The sequence below is a fragment of the Anolis sagrei genome, chromosome 12, assembly GCF_037176765.1.
Source record: "Anolis sagrei isolate rAnoSag1 chromosome 12, rAnoSag1.mat, whole genome shotgun sequence".
NCBI lineage: Eukaryota > Metazoa > Chordata > Lepidosauria > Squamata > Dactyloidae > Anolis > Anolis sagrei.
In genome coordinates this window covers 20,147,610-20,172,146 of record NC_090032.1, presented here as the reverse complement: position 1 = coordinate 20,172,146, position 24,537 = coordinate 20,147,610, and the positions used below count along the sequence as shown (strand labels likewise).

General features: G+C 31.9%; 2 protein-coding genes across 4 annotated transcripts in view; one reads left to right on the top strand and one right to left on the bottom strand.

Annotated features, from left to right (window-relative positions):
- EHBP1L1 (EH domain binding protein 1 like 1) overlaps positions 1-11,572 on the top strand; it is a 66,958-nt gene extending 55,386 nt beyond the window's left edge. For all 3 annotated transcript variants that reach the window (XM_067472543.1, XM_067472542.1, XM_060758316.2), the window contains 3 exons: positions 9,169-9,242; positions 10,361-10,475; positions 11,148-11,572. In XM_067472543.1, the coding sequence (XP_067328644.1) occupies positions 9,169-9,242; positions 10,361-10,475; positions 11,148-11,235 (277 nt within the window). In that variant the 3' untranslated portion in view covers positions 11,236-11,572. The remainder of the gene's footprint in view (positions 1-9,168; positions 9,243-10,360; positions 10,476-11,147) is intronic.
- A 6,522-nt stretch (positions 11,573-18,094) lies between these two features.
- The window catches only part of KCNK7 (potassium two pore domain channel subfamily K member 7), an 11,811-nt gene continuing 5,368 nt past the window's right edge, over positions 18,095-24,537 (bottom strand). Inside the window, exons 2-3 of the mRNA XM_060758319.2 lie at positions 23,807-24,202; positions 18,095-18,534 (exon numbers count right to left, since the gene is read on the bottom strand). Coding sequence (XP_060614302.2) covers positions 18,347-18,534; positions 23,807-24,202 — 584 coding nt within the window. The 3' untranslated portion in view covers positions 18,095-18,346. The remainder of the gene's footprint in view (positions 18,535-23,806; positions 24,203-24,537) is intronic.

Below are 24,537 nucleotides of genomic sequence, written 5' to 3'. Positions count from 1 at the left end.
ACAAAATGAAGTTCAACAGTGACAAATGCAAGATACTCCACTTTGGCAGGAAAAACGAAATGCAAAGATACAGAATGGGGGACAATACCTGGCTCGAGAGCAGTACGTGTGAAAAAGATCTTGGAGTCCTCGTGGACAACAAGTTAAACATGAGCCAGGAATGTGATGTGGCGGCAAAAAAAGCCAATGGGATTTTGGCCTGCATCAAGAGGAGCATAGTGTCTAGATCTAAGGAAGTAATGCTCCCCATGCTCTATTCCGCTTTGGTTAGACCACACCTGGAATATTGTGTCCAATTCTGGGCACCACAATTCAAGAGAGATATTGACAAGCTGGAATGTGTCCAGAGGAGGGCGACTGAAATGATCAAGGGTCTGGAGAACAAGCCCTATGAGGAGCGGCTTAAGGAGCTGGGCATGTTTAGCCTGAAGAAGAGAAGGTTGAGAGGAGATATGATAGCCATGTATAAATATGTGAGAGGAAGCCACAGGGAGGAGGGAGCAAGCTTGTTTTCTGCTTCCTTGGAGACTAGGACGCAATGGGACAATGGCTTCAAACTACAAGAGAGGAGATTCCATCTGAACATGAGGAAGAACTTCCTGACTGTGAGAGCCGTTCAGCAGTGGAACTCTCTGCCCCGGAGTGTGGTGGAGGCTCCTTTGGAAGCTTTAAACAGAGGCTGGATGGCCATCTGTCAGGGGTGATTTGAATGCAATATTCCTGCTTCTTGGCAGAATGGGGTTGGACTGGATGGCCCATGAGGTCTCTTCCAACTCTAGGATTCTATGATTCTATGATTCTTTGGAGGGATTTATAGGAGTTGTAGTTCACCTACATCCAGAGCGCACTATGAACCCAAACAACTATGGGTCTGGACCAAACTTGGCATGCATACCTGATATGCCCCAGTTTGAATACTGGTGGGTTTTGAGGGGAATTGGCCTGGACACACCTTGGAGTTGTAAATACTGGGATTTATAGTTCACCTGAAATCAGTGAGCCTCTGAACTCCACCAAAGATGGAATTGGATCAAACTTGGCACACAGAGCTCCCATGACCAGCAAAAAATACTAGAGGTCTTTGGGGAAAATTCAACTTGATTTGGAGGAGTTGTAGTTCACCGACATCCAGAGAGCATTGTGAATCCAGACACAGATGGATCTGGACCAAACTTGGCACACATACCTGATATGCCGAAATTTGATTACTGGAGGGGTTTGGGGGGGGGGGGGAGACCGTCCTTTCTGGGAGTTGTAGTTGTATTTTTAAATATACATATCGAAATATGTTTCAAATATAAAAATATATTAAAATATTAACCTGGCATGATGGGAGTTGTAGTTCACCCACAACCGTATGCGTTTGGTACAATAACAAGAATTGACTTTTTCAAATAACCTGGGCAACGCCAGGTACCCAAGTTAATATAATATAAATATTTTTTAAAAATTAAAAATATAATATATATATGCAAATATAAATATTAAAATATGTTTTAAAATATATAAAATATATAAAAATATAAGAGAAACTTATTCAAAAGTAATTTCAATAAAATATATTAAAATATGTTTAAAATATATAAAATATATAAAAATATAAGAGAAACTTATTCAAAAGTAATTTCAATAAAATATATTAAAATATGTTTAAAATATATAAAAATATATAAAAATATAAGAGAAATTTATTCAAAAGTAATTTCAATAAAATACATATTAAAATATGTTTAAAATATATAAAATATATAAAAATATAAGAGAGACTTATTCAAAAGTAATTTCAATAAAATATATTAAAATATGTTTAAAATATATAAAATATATAAAAATATAAGAGAGACTTATTCAAAAGTAATTTCAATAAAATATATTAAAATATGTTTAAAATATATAAAAATATATAAAAATATAAAATAAACCTATTCAAAATTAATTTCAATAAAATATATTAAAATATGTTTAAAATATATAAAATATATAAAAATATAAGAGAAACTTATTCAAAAGTAATTTCAATAAAATATATTAAAATATGTTTAAAATATATAAAAATATAAGAGAAACTTATTCAAAAGTAATTTCAATAAAATATATTAAAATATGTTTAAAATATATAAAAATATATAAAAATATAAGAGAAACTTATTCAAAAGTAATTTCAATAAAATACATATTAAAATATGTTTAAAATATATAAAATATATAAAAATATAAGAGAAACTTATTCTAAAGTAATTTCAATAAAATACATATTAAAATATGTTTAAAATATATAAAAATATATAAAAATATAAGAGAAACTTATTCAAAAGTAATTTCAATAAAATATATTAAAATATGTTTAAAATATATAAAATATATAAAAATATAAGAGAAACTTATTCAAAGGTAATTTCAATAAAATATATTAAAATATGTTTAAAATATATAAAAATATAAGAGAAACTTATTCAAAAGTAATTTCAATAAAATACATATTAAAATATGTTTAAAATATATAAAATATATAAAAATATAAGAGAAACTTATTCAAAAGTAATTTCAATAAAATACATATTAAAATATGTTTAAAATATATAAAATATATAAAAATATAAGAGAAACTTATTCAAAAGTAATTTCAATAAAATATATTAAAATATGTTTAAAATATATAAAATATATAAAAATATAAGAGAAACTTATTCAAAAGTAATTTCAATAAAATACATATTAAAATATGTTTAAAATATATAAAATATATAAAAATATAAGAGAAACTTATTCAAAAGTAATTTCAATAAAATACATATTAAAATATGTTTAAAATATATAAAAATATATAAAAATATAAGAGAAACTTATTCAAAAGTAATTTCAATAAAATATATTAAAATATGTTTAAAATATATAAAATATATAAAAATATAAGAGAAACTTATTCAAAAGTAATTTCAATAAAATATATTAAAATATGTTTAAAATATATAAAATATATAAAAATATAAGAGAAACTTATTCAAAAGTAATTTCAATAAAATATATTAAAATATGTTTAAAATATATAAAATATATAAAAATATAAGAGAAACTTATTCAAAAGTAATTTCAATAAAATATATTAAAATATGTTTAAAATATATAAAATATATAAAAATATAAGAGAAACTTATTCAAAAGTAATTTCAATAAAATATATTAAAATATGTTTAAAATATATAAAATATATAAAAATATAAGAGAAACTTATTCAAAGGTAATTTCAATAAAATATATTAAAATATGTTTAAAATATATAAAAATATAAGAGAAACTTATTCAAAAGTAATTTCAATAAAATATATTAAAATATGTTTAAAATATATAAAAATATATAAAAATATAAGAGAAACTTATTCAAAAGTAATTTCAATAAAATATATTAAAATATGTTTAAAATATATAAAAATATAAGAGAAACTTATTCAAAAGTAATTTCAATAAAATATATTAAAATATGTTTAAAATATATAAAAATATAAGAGAAACTTATTCAAAGGTAATTTCAATAAAATATATTAAAATATGTTTAAAATATATAAAAATATAAGAGAAACTTATTCAAAAGTAATTTCAATAAAATATATTAAAATATGTTTAAAATATATAAAAATATAAGAGAAACTTATTCAAAAGTAATTTCAATAAAATACATATTAAAATATGTTTAAAATATATAAAATATATAAAAATATAAGAGAAACTTATTCAAAAAGTAATTTCAATAAAATATATAAAAATATGTTTAAAATATATAAAATATATAAAAATATAAGAGAAACTTATTCAAAAGTAATTTCAATAAAATATATTAAAATATGTTTAAAATATATAAAATATATAAAAATATAAGAGAAACTTATTCAAAAATAATTTCAATAAAATATATTAAAATATGTTTAAAATATATAAAAATATATAAAAATATAAGAGAAACTTATTCAAAAGTAATTTCAATAAAATACATATTAAAATATGTTTAAAATATATAAAATATATAAAAATATAAGAGAAACTTATTCAAAAGTAATTTCAATAAAATACATATTAAAATATGTTTAAAATATATAAAATATATAAAAATATAAGAGAAACTTATTCAAAAGTAATTTCAATAAAATACATATTAAAATATGTTTAAAATATATAAAATATATAAAAATATAAGAGAAACTTATTCAAAAATAATTTCAATAAAATATATTAAAATATGTTTAAAATATATAAAAATATATAAAAATATAAGAGAAACTTATTCAAAAGTAATTTCAATAAAATATATTAAAATATGTTTAAAATATATAAAATATATAAAAATATAGGAGAAACTTATTCAAAGGTAATTTCAATAAAATATATAAAAATATGTTTAAAATATATAAAATATATAAAAATATAAGAGAAACTTATTCAAAGGTAATTTCAATAAAATATATTAAAATATGTTTAAAATATATAAAAATATAAGAGAAACTTATTCAAAAGTAATTTCAATAAATTATATTAAAATATGTTTAAAATATATAAAATATATAAAAATATAAGAGAAACTTATTCAAAGGTAATTTCAATAAAATATATTAAAATATGTTTAAAATATATAAAAATATAAGAGAAACTTATTCAAAAGTAATTTCAATAAAATATATTAAAATATGTTTAAAATATATAAAAATATATAAAAATATAAGAGAAACTTATTCAAAGGTAATTTCAATAAAATATATTAAAATATGTTTAAAATATATAAAAATATAAGAGAAACTTATTCAAAAGTAATTTCAATAAAATATATTAAAATATGTTTAAAATATATAAAAATATATAAAAATATAAGAGAAACTTATTCAAAAGTAATTTCAATAAAATATATTAAAATATGTTTAAAATATATAAAAATATATAAAAATATAAGAGAAACTTATTCAAAAGTAATTTCAATAAAATATATTAAAATATGTTTAAAATATATAAAAATATAAGAGAAACTTATTCAAAAGTAATTTCAATAAAATACATATTAAAATATGTTTAAAATATATAAAAATATATAAAAATATAAGAGAAACTTATTCAAAAGTAATTTCAATAAAATACATATTAAAATATGTTTAAAATATATAAAATATATAAAAATATAAGAGAAACTTATTCAAAAAGTAATTTCAATAAAATATATAAAAATATGTTTAAAATATATAAAAATATAAGAGAAACTTATTCAAAAGTAATTTCAATAAAATACATATTAAAATATGTTTAAAATATATAAAAATATATAAAAATATAAGAGAAACTTATTCAAAAGTAATTTCAATAAAATATATTAAAATATGTTTAAAATATATAAAATATATAAAAATATAGGAGAAACTTATTCAAAGGTAATTTCAATAAAATATATAAAAATATGTTTAAAATATATAAAATATATAAAAATATAAGAGAAACTTATTCAAAGGTAATTTCAATAAAATATATTAAAATATGTTTAAAATATATAAAATATATAAAAATATAAGAGAAACTTATTCAAAAGTAATTTCAATAAAATATATTAAAATATGTTTAAAATATATAAAATATATAAAAATATAAGAGAAACTTATTCAAAGGTAATTTCAATAAAATATATTAAAATATGTTTAAAATATATAAAAATATAAGAGAAACTTATTCAAAAGTAATTTCAATAAATTATATTAAAATATGTTTAAAATATATAAAATATATAAAAATATAAGAGAAACTTATTCAAAGGTAATTTCAATAAAATATATTAAAATATGTTTAAAATATATAAAAATATAAGAGAAACTTATTCAAAAGTAATTTCAATAAAATATATTAAAATATGTTTAAAATATATAAAATATATAAAAATATAAGAGAAACTTATTCAAAAGTAATTTCAATAAAATATATTAAAATATGTTTAAAATATATAAAATATATAAAAATATAGGAGAAACTTATTCAAAGGTAATTTCAATAAAATATATTAAAATATGTTTAAAATATATAAAATATATAAAAATATAAGAGAAACTTATTCAAAGGTAATTTCAATAAAATATATTAAAATATGTTTAAAATATATAAAAATATATAAAAATATAAGAGAAACTTATTCAAAAGTAATTTCAATAAAATATATTAAAATATGTTTAAAATATATAAAAATATATAAAAATATAAGAGAAACTTATTCAAAAGTAATTTCAATAAAATATATTAAAATATGTTTAAAATATATAAAAATATAAGAGAAACTTATTCAAAGGTAATTTCAATAAAATATATTAAAATATGTTTAAAATATATAAAAATATAAGAGAAACTTATTCAAAAGTAATTTCAATAAAATATATTAAAATATGTTTAAAATATATAAAAATATATAAAAATATAAGAGAAACTTATTCAAAAGTAATTTCAATAAAATATATTAAAATATGTTTAAAATATATAAAAATATATAAAAATATAAGAGAAACTTATTCAAAGGTAATTTCAATAAAATATATAAAAATATGTTTAAAATATATAAAATATATAAAAATATAAGAGAAACTTATTCAAAGGTAATTTCAATAAAATATATTAAAATATGTTTAAAATATATAAAAATATAAGAGAAACTTATTCAAAAGTAATTTCAATAAAATATATTAAAATATGTTTAAAATATATAAAAATATAAGAGAAACTTATTCAAAAGTAATTTCAATAAAATATATTAAAATATGTTTAAAATATATAAAAATATAAGAGAAACTTATTCAAAAGTAATTTCAATAAAATATATTAAAATATGTTTAAAATATATAAAAATATAAGAGAAACTTATTCAAAGGTAATTTCAATAAAATATATTAAAATATGTTTAAAATATATAAAAATATAAGAGAAACTTATTCAAAAGTAATTTCAATAAAATATATTAAAATATGTTTAAAATATATAAAAATATATAAAAATATAAGAGAAACTTATTCAAAAGTAATTTCAATAAAATATATTAAAATATGTTTAAAATATATAAAAATATAAGAGAAACTTATTCAAAAGTAATTTCAATAAAATACATATTAAAATATGTTTAAAATATATAAAATATATAAAAATATAAGAGAAACTTATTCAAAAAGTAATTTCAATAAAATATATAAAAATATGTTTAAAATATATAAAATATATAAAAATATAAGAGAAACTTATTCAAAAGTAATTTCAATAAAATACATATTAAAATATGTTTAAAATATATAAAATATATAAAAATATAGGAGAAACTTATTCAAAAATAATTTCAATAAAATATATTAAAATATGTTTAAAATATATAAAAATATATAAAAATATAAGAGAAACTTATTCAAAAGTAATTTCAATAAAATATATTAAAATATGTTTAAAATATATAAAATATATAAAAATATAGGAGAAACTTATTCAAAGGTAATTTCAATAAAATATATAAAAATATGTTTAAAATATATAAAATATATAAAAATATAAGAGAAACTTATTCAAAGGTAATTTCAATAAAATATATTAAAATATGTTTAAAATATATAAAATATATAAAAATATAAGAGAAACTTATTCAAAAGTAATTTCAATAAAATATATTAAAATATGTTTAAAATATATAAAATATATAAAAATATAAGAGAAACTTATTCAAAGGTAATTTCAATAAAATATATTAAAATATGTTTAAAATATATAAAAATATAAGAGAAACTTATTCAAAAGTAATTTCAATAAATTATATTAAAATATGTTTAAAATATATAAAATATATAAAAATATAAGAGAAACTTATTCAAAAGTAATTTCAATAAAATATATTAAAATATGTTTAAAATATATAAAAATATAAGAGAAACTTATTCAAAAGTAATTTCAATAAAATATATTAAAATATGTTTAAAATATATAAAAATATAAGAGAAACTTATTCAAAAGTAATTTCAATAAAATATATTAAAATATGTTTAAAATATATAAAAATATATAAAAATATAAGAGAAACTTATTCAAAGGTAATTTCAATAAAATATATTAAAATATGTTTAAAATATATAAAAATATAAGAGAAACTTATTCAAAAGTAATTTCAATAAAATATATTAAAATATGTTTAAAATATATAAAATATATAAAAATTTAAAATAAACCTATTCAAAAGTAATTTCAATAAAATAAAATATGTTTAAAATATATAAAATATAGAAAAATATAAGAGAAACTTATTCAAAAGTAATTTCAATAAAATATATTAAAATATGTTTAAAATATATAAAAATATATAAAAATATAAGAGAAACTTATTCAAAAGTAATTTCAATAAAATATATTAAAATATGTTTAAAATATATAAAAATATATAAAAATATAAGAGAAACTTATTCAAAAGTAATTTCAATAAAATATATTAAAATATGTTTAAAATATATAAAAATATATAAAAATATAAGAGAAACTTATTCAAAAGTAATTTCAATAAAATATATTAAAATATGTTTAAAATATATAAAAATATATAAAAATATAAGAGAAACTTATTCAAAAGTAATTTCAATAAAATATATTAAAATATGTTTAAAATATATAAAAATATATAAAAATTTAAAATAAACCTATTCAAAAGTAATTTCAATAAAATATATTAAAATATGTTTAAAATATATAAAAATATATAAAAATATAAAATAAACCTATTCAAAATTAATTTCAATAAAATATATTAAAATATGTTTAAAATATATAAAATATATAAAAATTTAAAATAAACCTATTCAAAAGTAATTTCAATAAAATATATTAAAATATGTTTAAAATATATAAAAATATAAGAGAAACTTATTCAAAGTAATTTCAATAAAATATATTAAAATATGTTTAAAATATGTAAAAATATAAGAGAAACTTATTCAAAAGTAATTTCAATAAAATATATTAAAATATGTTTAAAATATGTAAAAATATAAGAGAAACTTATTCAAAAGTAATTTCAATAAAATATATTAAAATATGTTTAAAATATATAAAAATATATAAAAATATAAGAGAAACTTATTCGAAAGTAATTTCAATAAAATACATATTAAAATAATGTCCGTTTCTTCCTTCCTTCAGGACAGAAGAGCAAGACCTGGAGAGGCGGTTTGAGCTTCTCAGCCGGGAGTTGCGGTCCATGATGGCCATTGACGGTGAGGCCGTGAATCTGGGAAGCAGGAAAGAGACATAACAACCACGTCAAGACCAATATTTTCTGGCAGGCCTTCCCAGCCAGTCTTTAAGCATGAATTTTCAATGCTTGTCTTGTGTTTAGTCTTTGTTTTGTGTATTTTAATGTGTATATTAACCAGGAGAGGTGGGTAAGAAATAAAATAATAATTATTATTATTTTATTTCTTACTCCCCTCTACTTGTTAATTCTAGGATTCACAATATAATAATAATAATTATTATTATTATTATTATTATTATTATTATTTTATTTCTTACCCGCCTCTACTCGTTAATTCTAGAATTCACAATATCATTATTATTATTATTATTATTATTATTATCATTTCGTACCCGCCTCTACTCGGTAATTCTAGAATTCACAATATCATTATTATTATTATTATTATTATTATTATTATTATTATTTTATTTCTTACCCACCTCTACTCATTAATTCTAGAATTCACAATATTATTATTATTATTACTATTATTATTTTATTTCTTACCTGCCTCTACTCGTTAATTCTAGAATTCACAATACTATTATTATTATTATTATTATTATTTTATTCCTTACCTGCCTCTACTCGTTAATTCTAGAATTCACAATATAATAATACTAATTATTATTATTATTTTATTTCTCACCCGTCTCTGCTCGTTAATTCTAGAATTCACAATAAAATAATAATAATAATTTTATTTCTTACCTGCCTCTACTCATTAATTCTAGAATTCACATTATTATTATTATTATTATTATTATTATTTTATTTCTTACCTGCCTCTACTCGTTAATTCTAGAATTCACAATATTATTATTATATTATATTATATAGAATTCACAATATTATTATTATTATATTATATAGAATTCACAATTATTATATTATATTGTATTATTATATTATTATATTATTATTGTATTATTATATTACATTATTATATTGTGAATTCTAGAATTATAGGGACCCCCAAATGCCATCCAGACCGACCCCATCTTGCTGGGCAGAAATGCACAACTTAATCACTCCCAACAGATGGCCAGGAAGTCTCTGCTTACACAACCCCCTTGTCTTCCTCCCACTGTGCAGACTATCTCAAGACAGAAGCCCAGCAGCAGCGTGAGCAGCTCCTTTTGGAAGAACTGGTTTCACTGGTCAACCAGAGGGACGAACTGGTGCGGGACCTGGACATCAAGGAAAGGATGTGAGTATTTTCCCCTTCTTCGCCAAGGCGGGTCGAGGCAGTTGCCTATCTAGCTATCGAGTGCCCTCTTGTGGATACATCTGAGCACTGCAGACATAAAGATTCATTTATTTGTTTTCGGGACCCTAGTCCCAAATGGGGTAGATCTTTAAGTTGAAACCCAGCCCATATTTTAAGTTGGATCATGACGGACATCGTGAGCCATGTTCGGTCCAGATTGATCAAGCCATGTGGGAGCCTTTGTGGTACAAACCAACAAACATACTTTGATTTTTAGATAGATATGCTTTGGCTCCTTCCATATGTCATCTCTGAATTAGCCTATCTAGCTATCGAGTGCCATCTTGTGGTTGCATCTGAGCACTGCAGACAGACATGTCCATTTATTCATTTTCAGCGCCCTAGTCCCAAACAGGGTAGATTTTAAAGTTGAAACCCAGCCCATATTTTAAGTTGGATCACGACAGATATCGTGAGCCATGTTTAGTCCAGATTGATCGAGCCATGTGGGAGCCTTTGTGGTACAAACCAACAAACATACTTTGATATTTAGATAGATAAAACAGGGAACATTGTAATGGTACTCTGAATGGTAACACCTCTCCCTTTTCTTTCTCCTTTCTTTCCTTCCCCCTTTTCCCTGCTTTCTTTCCCTCTTTGCGCCATCTCCAGAGCCCTCGAGGAGGACCTCAGGCTGGAGCGGGGATTGCAGCAAAGGCGCCGCAAGCTCAGCCGGAAGGACAAATGCCGGGTCAGCTGAGGAATCGATTCGGTCCTCCATTGCGATTCGACGGATGGACGGCATCGGATGCCGGCGCTTCTCCCTTTTCTCCCGTTCCCTCGCACATCTCCGCTCTCGGTGCAACTTCTTGCTATCTTCGGAGGCTCTTCCGCAACTCACACAACTCTGTTGCGGGATGCTGGTACGAGACGTGGTTTATCGTTTCCAAATCAGAGTAGAATAATAGAATCATAGAGTTGGACGAGACCTTATGGGCCGTCCAGTCCGACCCCATTCTCCCATTTTGCCAAGAAGTAGGAAAATCGTATTCAGAGCACTCCCAACAGATGGCCATTCAGCTTCTATTTAAAAGGAAGCCCTCTACCACACTCCGGGGCAGAGAGTTCCCTTGCTGAACAGCTCTCACAGTCAGGAAGTTCTTCCTAATGCAAAGTATTCAAATAGTCCCATTCAACATAGGCAGATACTCGGACTGAGTCACATAGGAGAGAGCGAAATGGATTATTTCGTCCCCTTTTTTCTTTTGCTAGAAATGCTCCGCCATTTTTATCTAACAGACTCCGCCATTGCATACATTTTGCTTGGGGTCTGCACAGGTAATTTTCAATGGTAAGGAAACAGTATTTTGCCCCCCCCCCCCCAACCAATCACTGATATATTTTCTGTTTGTTGTGGGAGTTCTGTGTGCCATATTTGGTTCAATTCCCTCATTGGTGGAGTTCAGAATGCTCTTTGATTGTAGCTGAACTATACATCCCAGTAACTACAACTCGCATATGTCAAGGTCTATTTTCCCTCAAGAGCGCCCCTGGGCAACATCAACTCTACCGCGAATGCTTACTTTGCGTATGGGTTGAGCCGCCTCTGTGTCTGCACTATCCATATTTGGTTCAATTCCCTCATTGGTGGAGTTCAGCATGCTCTTTGATTGTAGGTGAACTATACAACCCAGTAACTACAACTCGCATATGTCAAGGTCTATTTCCCCCCAAGAGCGCCCCTGGGCAACGTCAACTCTACAGCAACCCGCCCCTATCCATATTTAGTTCAATTCCCTCATTGGTGGAGTTCAGCATGCTCTTTGATTGTAGGTGAACTATACAACCCAGTAACTACAACTCGCATATGTCAAGGTCTGTTTTCCTCCAAGAGCGCTCCTGGGCAACGTCAACTCTACCGCGAATGCTTACTTTGCGTATGGGTTGAGCCGCCCCTGGGTCTGCACTATCCATATTTGGTTCAATTCCATCATTGGTGGAGTTCAGTGTGCTCTTTGATTGTAGGTGAACTACCGCGAATGCTTACTTTGCGTATGGGTTGAGCCGCCCCTGGGTTGGTACTATTCGAGGCTCAACTCAAATACCTTATATTGAGGATGAATAGGATCGGAGACAAACACAACAGGAAGACTACGGCGGTTTCCTTTTGCCTGAGCTGATTGGGAAGAGAAGCATCTCATTGCCTTCTCTTCGTTTCTGTATCAATTGGGTAGGAATTCGTTGAGTTTGCAGCAACTGATGTAGAAGAGGGATAAGTGGAAAGGCTGAGGAATTAATGAGGAATTAATAATAGATATTATTATTATTATTATTATTATTATTGTTATTATTATCTTGGCCGAAGCCGTCCTCATTTAACCTCTGCGTATGATGCTTCGTTGACCTCCGCTGAACAGCTCACACAGTTAGTAAGTTCCTTGTAATGCAGAGTGTTCAAATAATCCCATACAACATAGGCAGATACTTGGACTGAGTCACGTAGGAGAGAGCAAAATGGATTCTTCCATCCTCTTTGTCTTTGGCTAGAAATGCTGTGCCATTTCTTCCACGTAGAGTTGGAAGAGACGTTGTGGGCCATCCAGTCCAACCCCATTCTCCCATTCTGCCAAGAAGGAGGAAAATCGCATTCAAAGCACTCCCGACAGATGGCCATCCAGCTTCTATTTAAAAGCCTCTACCACACTCCAGGGCAGAGAGTTCCCCTGCTGAACAGCTCTCCTTACAGTTAGGAAGTTCTTCCTAATGCGGAGTATTCAAATAGTCCCACACAACATAGGCTGATACTCGGACTGAGTCACGTAGGAGAGAGCGAAATGGATTCTTCCGTCCTCTTTTTTCTTTGCCTAGAAATGCTGCGCCATTTCTATCTAACAGTGATAATAGGCCTGTGATCATGACTGTTTACAGGAAATGCCTTCTGAATGCCCAACGGGACGCCAGGGTGCCTCGGCTGAGAGGCCCTTCAGATTTCCCCGCACAAAGTTCTCTTGAGTCTCTTGATAAGTCCCTCTGAATGCCCAACGGGATGCCGGGGTGCCTCGGCTGAGAGGCCCTTCAGGTTTCCCCGCACAAAGTTCTCTCGAGTCTCTTGATAAGTCCCTCTAAATGCCCAACGGGACGCCGGGGTGCCTCGGCTGAGAGGCCCTTCAGGTTTCCCCACACAAAGTTCTGTTGAGTCTCTTGAGAAGTCCGACAAAGTTTTATTAGGGATTAAATCTGCCAACAAGGGACAGGCAACTGCTTGAGCCTGTGATAATGACTGTTTACAGGACATGCCCTCTGAATGCCCAATGGGACGCCGGGGTGCCTCGGCTGAGGGGCCCTTCAGATTTCCCCACACAAAGTTCTGTCGAGTCTCTTGATAAGTCCAACAAAGTTTTATTAGGGATAAAATCTGCCAACAAGGAACAGGCAACTGCTTGGGCCTGTGATAATGACTGTTTACAGGACATGCCCTCTGAATGCCCAATGGGACGACGGGGTGCCTCGGCTGAGAGGCCCTTCAGATTTCCCCCGCACAAAGTTCTGTTGAGTCTCTTGAGAAGTCCGACAAAGTTTTATTAGGGATAAAATCTGCCAACAAGGGACAGGCAACTGCTTGGGTATGTGATAATGACCGTTTACAGGACATGCCCTCTGAATGCCCAACGGGATGCCAGGGTGCCTCGGCTGAGAAGCCCTTCAGATTTCCCCACACAAAGTTCCGTTGAGTCTCTTGAGAAGTCCAGCAAAGTTTTAGTAGGGATAAAATCTGCCAACAAGGGACAGGCAACTGCTTGGGCCTGGGATAATGACCATTTACAAGACATGCCCTATGAATGCCCAACGGGACACCGGGGTGCCTCAGCTGAGAGGCCCTTCGGATTTCCCCACACAAAGTTCTGTTGATAAGTCCAACAAAGTTTTATTAGAGATAAAATCTTCAAACACAGATTAAACACTCTATAACTTTGGAAAATTGGTAACTTCTTCAATCTGCCAACAAGGGACAGGCAACTGCTTGGGCCTGTGATAATGACTGTTTACAGGACATGCCCTCTGAATGCCAAACGGGACGCTGGGGTGCCTCGGCTGAGAGGCCCTTCAGATTTCCCCGCACAAAGTTCTGTCGAGTCTCTTGAGAAGTCCAACAAAGTTTTATTAGGGATAAAATATTCAAACACGGATTAAACACTCTATAATTTTGGAAATTTGGTAACTTCTTCAATCCAGAGCGCCCCTGGGCAAAATGAACTATACCACGACTGCTTACTTTGCGCATGGGTTGAGCCGCCCCTGCCCCAACTCCATTGGTGGAGTTCAGAATGCTCTTTGATTGTAGGTGAACTAGACATCCCAGTAACTACAACTCGCATATGTCAAGGTCTATTTTCCCCCAAGAGCGCCCCTGGGCAAAACCAACTCTACCGCGACTGCTTACTTTGCGCATGGGTTGAGCCGCCCCTGTAACTTGTGTATGTACCCAGAGTTTTTCTCTTCCACGTATTACCCCTTTGGATGGTATTTTAAAGGGCAGTGCCCTTGGATTATGCTTAACCTCAATCCCCCCTTTTCCCCCCTTCTCTCCAAATTATAGGAATGTATTTATTGTGTGTGTTTGTGTGCATGCATGCTTTTGTTGCTATGGTTGGAAAACTTTTTTGAGTTTGTGGAAATGGGTGCCGCCCTTCCCCTTCCTTAGTCCAAAATGCTGTTTATTTCCCCGATATTTCCTTCTTTTTTTCTTCTCGCGCCCCGTTTTTGTGTCTGCTCCTGGTTCAAAGTGCCTTGAATCCTGTAACGACAGCCAATATTGTATTCCTACATTTTCACCTTTTCCTCCAATACCCCAAATCCCCCCCTCCCCCTTCTTTTCCTGGTGATTTGCACTAAATTTGTACCAGAGTTTGAAATAAATATCTCATAAGACACAACTGGTGTGTGGAGAATCAACATGGAACTCGGATGGGAAAGTTGGGAGGTCGGGATGGAAGTTTGTCACCACATTTGCCACCAACCCCAGCTGTTGTTGTTGAATCCGGGGAGAGGCGGATGAGCTCCCTCTATCAGCTCCAGCTCCTCATGCGGGGACATGAGAGAAGCCTCCCACAAGGATGATAAAAAAGCATCAAAATCATCCAGGCATCCTCTGGGGAACATCCTTGCAGATGGCGAATTCTCTCACACCAGAAGCAAATTGATCCTGACACGACAAAAAAATATTATATTATATTATAGTAAAGGTAAAGGTAGTCCCCTGACATTAAGTCCAGTCATGTCTGACTCTGGGGTGTGGTGCTCATCTCAATTTCTAAGCCGAAGAGCCGGCGTTGTCCGTAGACACCTCCAAGGTCATGTGGCCAGCATGACTGCATGGAGTGTCAGGTTCCCACCTGAGTGGTACCTATTGATCTACTCACATTTGCATGTTTTCGAACTGTTAGGTTGGCAGAAATATATTATATTATATTATATTAATTATATTATAATATATTATAATATAATGTTGTTGTATTTATTATATTTATTAATGTAATAATATATTACATTATATTATTGTTGTATTCATATATATATTATATTATAATGTTGTATTATATTACATTATAATGCTGTATTTATTATATTTATTATGTTATATTATAATGTATTTATTATATTTATTACATTATATTATTGTTGTATTTATTATATTTATTATATTACACTATATTATTGTAGTTATTATATTTATTATATTACATTATAATGTTGTATTTATTATATTTATGACATTACATATTATTGTTGTTGTATTTATTATATTTATCATATTACACTATATTATTGTATTTATTATATTTATTATATTATATTATAATGTATTTATTATATTACATTATAATGTTGTATTTATTATATTTATTATATTATATTATATTGTTGTTGTATTTATTATATTAATTATATTATATTATAATATTGTTGAATTTATTATATTTATTATATTACATTATATTGTTGTATTTATTATATTTATTATATTATTGTTGTATTTATTATATTATATTATAAAGTATTTATTTATTGTATTATATTATAATTATTATATTTATTATATTTATATTTATTTATTATGCCCCCGGTGGCACAGCGAGCTAAACTGCTGAGCTGCTGAACATGCTGACAGAAAGGTTGGCGGCTTGAATCCGCGGAGTGGGGTGAGCTCCTGCTGTTAGCCCCAGTTCAAAAACATGGAAATGTGAGTAGATCAATAGGGGGAAGGTAACGGCGCTCCATGCAGTCATGCAGGCTGCACGACCTCGGAGGTGTCTATGGACAACGCCAGCTCTTTCGCTAAGAAATAGAGACGAGCATCAACCCCCAGAGTCGGATATGACTGGACTTAATGTCAGGGGAAACCTTTACCCTTTATTTATTACACACACACATATATAGTTGTGTCAGGAGCGACTTGAGAAACTGCAAGTTTCTGGTAGCCTGAAAAATGATGGTGAAATGAGCCTCAAATTTTCTCTATTGCTGCTAATGGAACCAATCATAAGCTTCGTAGGTTGGAATTACGGAACGAAATGGGACTCCTCTGAATCTTTAAAAAATTCCTAAAAATCAGTGGATGATTGAAACCATCTGAAACTTAGCAGACTTAAAGTCATCGGTGTTGTATACAAGTGTGCCAATTTTCATCCTGACTGCCATAAAAATGACAGAGAAACAAGCCTCCAACTTTTCCCCATTGCTTAACGATACTATTATGAATCTTCGTAGGTTAGAATTATGGAACGAAACGGGACTCCTCTGAATCTTTAAAAAATTCCTAAAAACCAGTGGATGATTGAAACCATCTGAAACTTGGCGGGCTTGAAGGGGTCAATGTTGCCTGCAAGCATGCCAAGTTTCATCCTGGTAGCCTTAAAAATGATGGAGAAATGATTTTCAAAATTTTCTCTATTGCTCGTAATGGAACCAATCATAAGCTTCGTAGGTTGGAATTATGGAACGAAACGGGATCCCTCTGAATCTTTAAAAAATTCCTAAAAATCAGTGGATGATTGAAACCGTCTGAAACTTGGCAGGCTTGAAGGTGTCACCATTGCCTATAAGTGTGCCAAGTTTCATCCTGGTAGCCTTAAAAATGATGGAGAAATTATCTTCAAAATTTTCTCTATTGCTGCTAATGGAACCAATCATAAGCTTTGTAGGTTGGAATTACGGAACGAAACGGGATCCCTCTCAATCTTAAAAAAATTCCTAAAAATCAGTGGATTATTGAAACTGTCTGACACCTGGCGGGCTTGAAGGTGTCAATGTTGCCTATAAGTGTGCCAGGTTTCGTCCTAGTAGCCTTAAAAATGATGGAGAAATGAGTCTCAAATTTTCTCTATTGCTGCTAATGGAACCAATCATAAGCTTCGTAAGTTGGAATTACGGAACGAAACGGGACGCCTCTGAGTCTTTAAAAAATTCCTAAAAATCAGTGGATGATCAAAACATTATGAAACTTGGCGGGCTTGAAGGTGTCAATGTTGCCTACCAGTGTGCCAAGTTTCAGCCTGATAAGCATAACGATCATGGAGATATGAGCTTTGCAAGGTTCCCCATTGACTTGATAAATGTCAACACAACACTCCCCAAAGGCAAACACAGGGATCATTTATTAAGAACACTTGCTCAGAAAAACAAATAACCATCGACGTATCGCCAAAAGGACGAGGATATTATTTGCATTAAAATTATGATTTGCATTAAATGTTGGGTTATGACTCCGGAGACCCGAATTTGGATCTCCACTTGGCCATGAAACCCAATAGGTGACACACTCTCAGCCCCATAAAAGACCGTGATAGGGAAGGATTTGACGGAAATTCGAATCACGTGCTCCCAGACACAGTACTCAAGGCCAGTTGGTCCCGGCTCACGATTTCGAGGCGGTCGTCGTCTTCCGGGATACAGGAACCGGAGGCGGGTGCGAAGAACCGGACAAATGCCCGGACTTCCTGCAGCCGGTGCGCCGTCTCCAGAGCCACCAGCACGGCCAGCAAGCCTACCAGTAGGTAAACTGGAATAGAATAATTGCATTTTGAAAAATTTGGCAAGGATTGGGGATAAAGTTTCATTTGAGCCCCATTCTTAACTATGAGTCGTATGTAAGTCGGATGTTAGTAACTTGGGGAACGCCTGTATAATAATAATAATAATAATAATAATAATAATAATAACTCTTGTTGTCACATCTCTGTTCTTAACTATGAGTCATATGTAAGCCAGGTGTTAGTAACTCAGGGTGTTGTAGTAGAGCCTGTGAGTAACATTGCAAACAGTAGTATGGATGCCAGAAGGGGAAGAAGGGTTACTCAGGAGCCGGAATTGGATGAGGAGCAGCAAAGAAAGAGGATCCGGGATATACTTACAGCACCTACAGACGAGGATTCATTTGAGGGATTCTCTGAGGATGATGGGTCAGGGAGTGGAGAAAACGGAGGTGACAACATAGATTGGACGAAGGTGAAGGAAGTGCAAGCTATTTGTCCAGAGCCAACATCTAGTGATTCATTTATGGGGTTCTCTGGGGTTGAAGACTGGCAATTGGGAAATACAATTGAGTCTTGGGGGGATCTAAGTCTTGACAGGAGATGGAGGACTTGGAGGGATGGGCGTAGGGATTCACATGAAGAGTTGGAAGAAGCTGCGAGGGATAATGATGGGGCGGTGGTCTGTACATCTGATGATGATGATGTGTAGATAAAAGTGGATTCAGGGACGAGGGTTCCTTGCAGAAGGCAAGGTGTTGGCGAACGTTCGTGCATTGGGTACTGTCTGGACTTGTCACTGCCTGTTTCGTGTTCGGCATTGGTTTGGGATCTGCAGGTTACTGTTCCTGATCGTGTGTACTTTCGACTCGGATTGGATTCTCGTGAGTGTGGATTTCTCCCTTCCTGGACCGGCTTGACTGAGACGCCGCTTCTGTGGACATTGGAATTACGCTACTTCGGATTTCTCCTTCTACGACCCTGGACTTCGGCTGACTACGCTTTTCTCCCTGCGGCTTCACTTCTTTGTTACCCTGTTGTACGCTGTGACTCTTTGTTTGGCTTTGAAGCACTGTGTTTGATTCGGTCCTTTTATCCGGTTAATCCGGATTATATTCCTGTTTACTTTTTTTGAACCAGGTCTGGTTAACTTTTGAGTTTGGACTGCGTTTAAGTGTCTCTGTGTTGCAATAAACTCTGTTCAGAAACTAACTTTGAGTCAGGCCCTTCAAGGCATCTGTGAATCCGACACAGAGACTACCTGGACACATATAAAATAATAATAATATAATAATACCAATAATATATAATCATAACAATATATAATATTCCTCTCACTTCCTGCTGTCTCAACCCTGTTTTTAACTAGGATTCTTTTGTAAGTCGGATATTTGTATATACATGCGGGGACTGCATGTATATATATTAAATAATTATCCTGACAGTGAAGACAGAGTATGACTTATTATTATTATTATTATTAATAATAATAATAATAATACCATATTAGTATTATTAACAGTATATTATTATGACTATATTATTATAGTATTACTATTATTATTACTATATTATATATTATATTATATATTTCATATTATTATTATTAACACCTTATAAGTATTATTAACACTATATTATTATGACTATATTATAGTATTACTATTATTATTATTATATTATATATTACATATTATTATTGCCATATTAGCATTATTAACACTATATTATTATTATGACTATATTATTATAGTATTACTATTATTATTACTATATTATATTATATATTACATGTAATATTACTAATAATATTACAATATAATGGTATACTACAATATAGTATTACTATATTATATATTACATATTATTATTATTATTAACACCATATTAGTATTATTAACACTATATTATTATGATGACTATTATTATAGTATTACTATTATTATGACTATATTATATTATATATTATATATCACATGTAATATTACTAATAATATTACAATATAATGGTATAGTACAATATAGTAAGATTACTATATTATATATTACATATTGTTGTTATTAGTAACACCATATTAGTATTATTAACACTATATTATTATTATTATGACTATATTATTACAGTATTACTATTACATATTACTATATTATGTTATATTACATGTAATATTGCTAATAATACTACAATATAATGGTATAGTACAATATAGTAATATTACATGCTATTATTATTATTAACACCATATTAGTATTATTAACACTATATTATTATTATGACTATATTATTATAGTATTACTATTACATATTACTATATTATATTATATCACATGTAATATTCGTAATAATATTACAATATAATGGTGTAGTCCAATATAGTAATATATAATACTGATATTGTACTATGCTAATAATTTAATATATTGTATGTATATATATCTTGTAAGCTGCTCTGAGTCCTCTTCGGGGTGAGAAGGGCGGCATATAAATGTCGTAAATAAATATTAACACTATATTAGGGAGCTGCTTGTGCTCCTTTTTTTTAAATCAGCTTTATACATAATTTATTTATGCAGTGCTTTTGGCACTAAATAAAGCATTGCATAAATAAATAAGTATAAAACTGATAAGCTAAAGGGAGCAAAAGCAGCTAAATAAGAACTCTGAGAAGCTATTAAGCAATGCAAAACTGGTAAAGCACCCGGCCTGGATGGTTAATGGGGTGAAGGCCGGCATGGGCCAACTTTGGCCCTCCAGGTGTTTGGACTTCAACTCCCACAATTCCTAACAGCCTACTGGCTGTTAGTCGTCTCTGGTTTACCTGGAAAGGATTCCCACTGGAGCATTGCAACACACCCAAATACCTGGGAGGAGTCACTCTGGACCGTGCTCTGACCTACAAGAAGCACTGCCTGAACATCAAGCAAAAAGTGGGTGCTAGAAACAATATCATACGAAAGCTGAGTGGCACAACCTGGGGATCACAACCAGACACAGTGAAGACATCTGCCCTTGCGTTATGCTACTCTGCTGCTGAGTATGCATGCCCAATGTGGAACACATCTCACCACGCTAAAACAGTGGATGTGGCTCTTAATGAGACATGCCGCATTATCACAGGGTGTCTGCGCTCTACACCACGGGAGAAATTACACTACTTAGCCGGTATTGCACCACCTGACATCTGCCAGGAAGTGTCAGCCAATAGTGAAAGGACCAAGGCAGAGACATCTCCAGCTCATCCCCTGTTTGGGTATCAGCCAGCACGTCAACGATTTAAATCAAGACATAGTTTTCTTAGATCTACAGAGACTCTCGCTGGAACATCTCAGCAAGCGAGAGTCCAAAAGTGGCAGGCTCAAACCCAGAACTTGATAATAAATGAGAAACTCCCCCCTGAGCACTCAGAAGACTGGGCGACGTGGAAGGCGCTGAACAGACTGCGCTCTTACACCACGAGACGCAGAGCCAACCTGAAGAAATCGGGCCACAAAGTGGAATCCTCGACATGCGAGTGCGGAGGAGAGCAAACCACTGACCACCTGCTGCAATGCAACCTGAGCCCTGCCACATGCACAAGGGAGGACCTTCTTGCAGCAACATTGGAAGCACTCCAAGTGGTCAGATACTGGTCAAAGGACATTTAATCAGCTACCAAGTTTGCAAAATTTGTGCTGTATTATTTTTTATCTGTGTGTTTGTTTTGTTCTGTTAGAATTGTAATACAATGGTATGGTTGCTGATGACACGATAAATAAAAAATAAAATACTGGCTGTTAGGAATTGTGGGAGTTGAAGTCCAAACACCTGGAGGGCCAAAGTTGGCCTATGCCTGCTTTCACCCCATTAACCATCTGGGCCGGGTGCTTTACTTTTATTATTTATTTATTTATTTGCTGCATTTGTTGACCGCCGTTCTCAGCCCTAGGGCGACTCACGGCGGTGTACAACATATAAAAACACATTTACAATAAAGCCATAACGAAATATCAACATATCAATAATACCACACTAATATAATTACACTAAATAATCCGCTTCGTCTCATCGTAGAATCATAACCCATCTCGTAGTCCATATTCCGTTCCAGTCGTCTTTACCAGTTACTGTAGCACTCAGTTAAATGCCTTCTCAAATAGCCATGTCTTTAGGCTTTTACAGAAAGACATAAGGGAGGGCGCCTGTCTGATGTCAACAGGGAGGGAGTTCCACAGCCGGGGGGCCACCACCGAGAAGGCCCTCTCTCTCGTCCCCGCCAGACGTGCCTGTGAGGCAGGCGGGATCGAGAGAAGGGCCTCCCCAGATGATCTCAAGGTCCTCGTGGGCTCGTAGGCCAAGATGCGGTCCGAAAGGTATTTTGGGCCGGAGCCGTTTAGGGCTTTGTAGGCCAACACCAGCACCTTAAATTGGGCCCGGTAGCAGACCGGCAGCCAGTGGAGCTGGGACAACAAGGGCGTTGTGTGCTCCCTGCATCCCGCTCCAGTTAGTAACATGGCTGCCGCGCGCTGGACTAGCTGAAGCTTCCGGGCCGTCTTCAAGGGCAGCCCCACGTAGAGAGCGTTGCAGTAGTCAAGGCGGGATGTAACCAGAGCGTGTACCACCGTGGCCAAGTGGTACGGGCACAGCTGGCGCACGAGCCTGAGCTGTGCAAATGCTCCCCTGGTCACCGCTGAAACCTGGGGATCCAGGCTCAACGATGAATCCAGGATCACACCCAAGCTGCGAACCTGCGCCTTCAAGGGGAGTGCGACCCCGTCCAGCACAGGCTGTAACCCTATGCCCCGTTCGGCCTTACGACTGACCAGGAGGACCTCTGTCTTGTCTGGATTTAGTTTCAGTTTGTTCGCCCTCATCCAGACCGTTACAGCGGCCAGGCACCGGTTCAGGACCTGGACAGCCTCCTTAGTAGCAGGTGGGAAGGAGTGACAGAGTTGGACGTCATCCGCGTACAGATGACACCGCACCCCGAAACTCCGGATGATCTCACCCAGCGGCTTCATGTAGATATTAAACAGCATGGGGGACAGTATGGAACCCTGTGGCACCCCACAAGTCAAAGGTTGTGGTGTTGAACAGGAGTCCCCCAATAACACCTTCTGGGTACGGACCTCCAGAAATGACCGGAGCCACTGCAGGACAGTGCCCCCGAGGCCCATTTCCGCAAGACGCCCCAGAAGGATACCGTGGTCGACGGTATCGAAGGCCGCTGAGAGGTCCAGGAGCACCAACAGGGACACAAAACTTTACCATATGCCTGGTCTTGACTGTCAGAAATCCTGCCGACTATGCCCAAAATGACTCACCGGTGATGCTGAGCTCATAGAGTTCGTGCAACGGCCATTGAGCGCTCCCTTGCGGCATGTAGTCCCCTAAGCCGATGGTGCTGAGCGAGATGAAGCAGAAATACACCGACTCCAAGAAGGTCCATCCACCCTCTAACGCCCAGAAGCAGATGGCCGGAACGAGGACGAAGAGCCCCACAGTCAGCAGCCCCAGGGCCATGGCGTGGGCCAATGCCACGTGGGCAAAGGGTAAACCCCATCGATGGTGGATGTATTGCACAGGCCGGTCACTCACGACGGGCAGCAAGTGACGGAGCAGCAGAGCCAGGAAGAGGAGGGTCAAGGGGATGCCCACCAAGGAGTAGAGGATGCAGAATATCTTGCCCCACGCGGAGAGGGGCACCGTGTGGCCGTAACCTGTGTGAGAAAAGGAATAACGTTGGCTGGACGGCCATCTGTTGGGAGGGTTTTGATGGTGTCTTCCTTTAAGATTCAATAATAATAATAATAATTTTTATTATTATTTATTTTTTTAGTTACAGTATTTATATTGTAAATAAGAACTCTGAGAATCTGTTAAGCAATGCAAAACTGGTAAAGCACCCGGCCCAGATGGTTAATGGGGCGAAAGCAGGCATAGGCCAACTTCGGCCCTCCAGGTGTTTTGGACTTCAACTCCCACAATTCCTAACATTTTCACCCCGGAAAAATAATGGCTTCTCTTTCTCCGAGGATTTTAAGCAGAGGCTGGA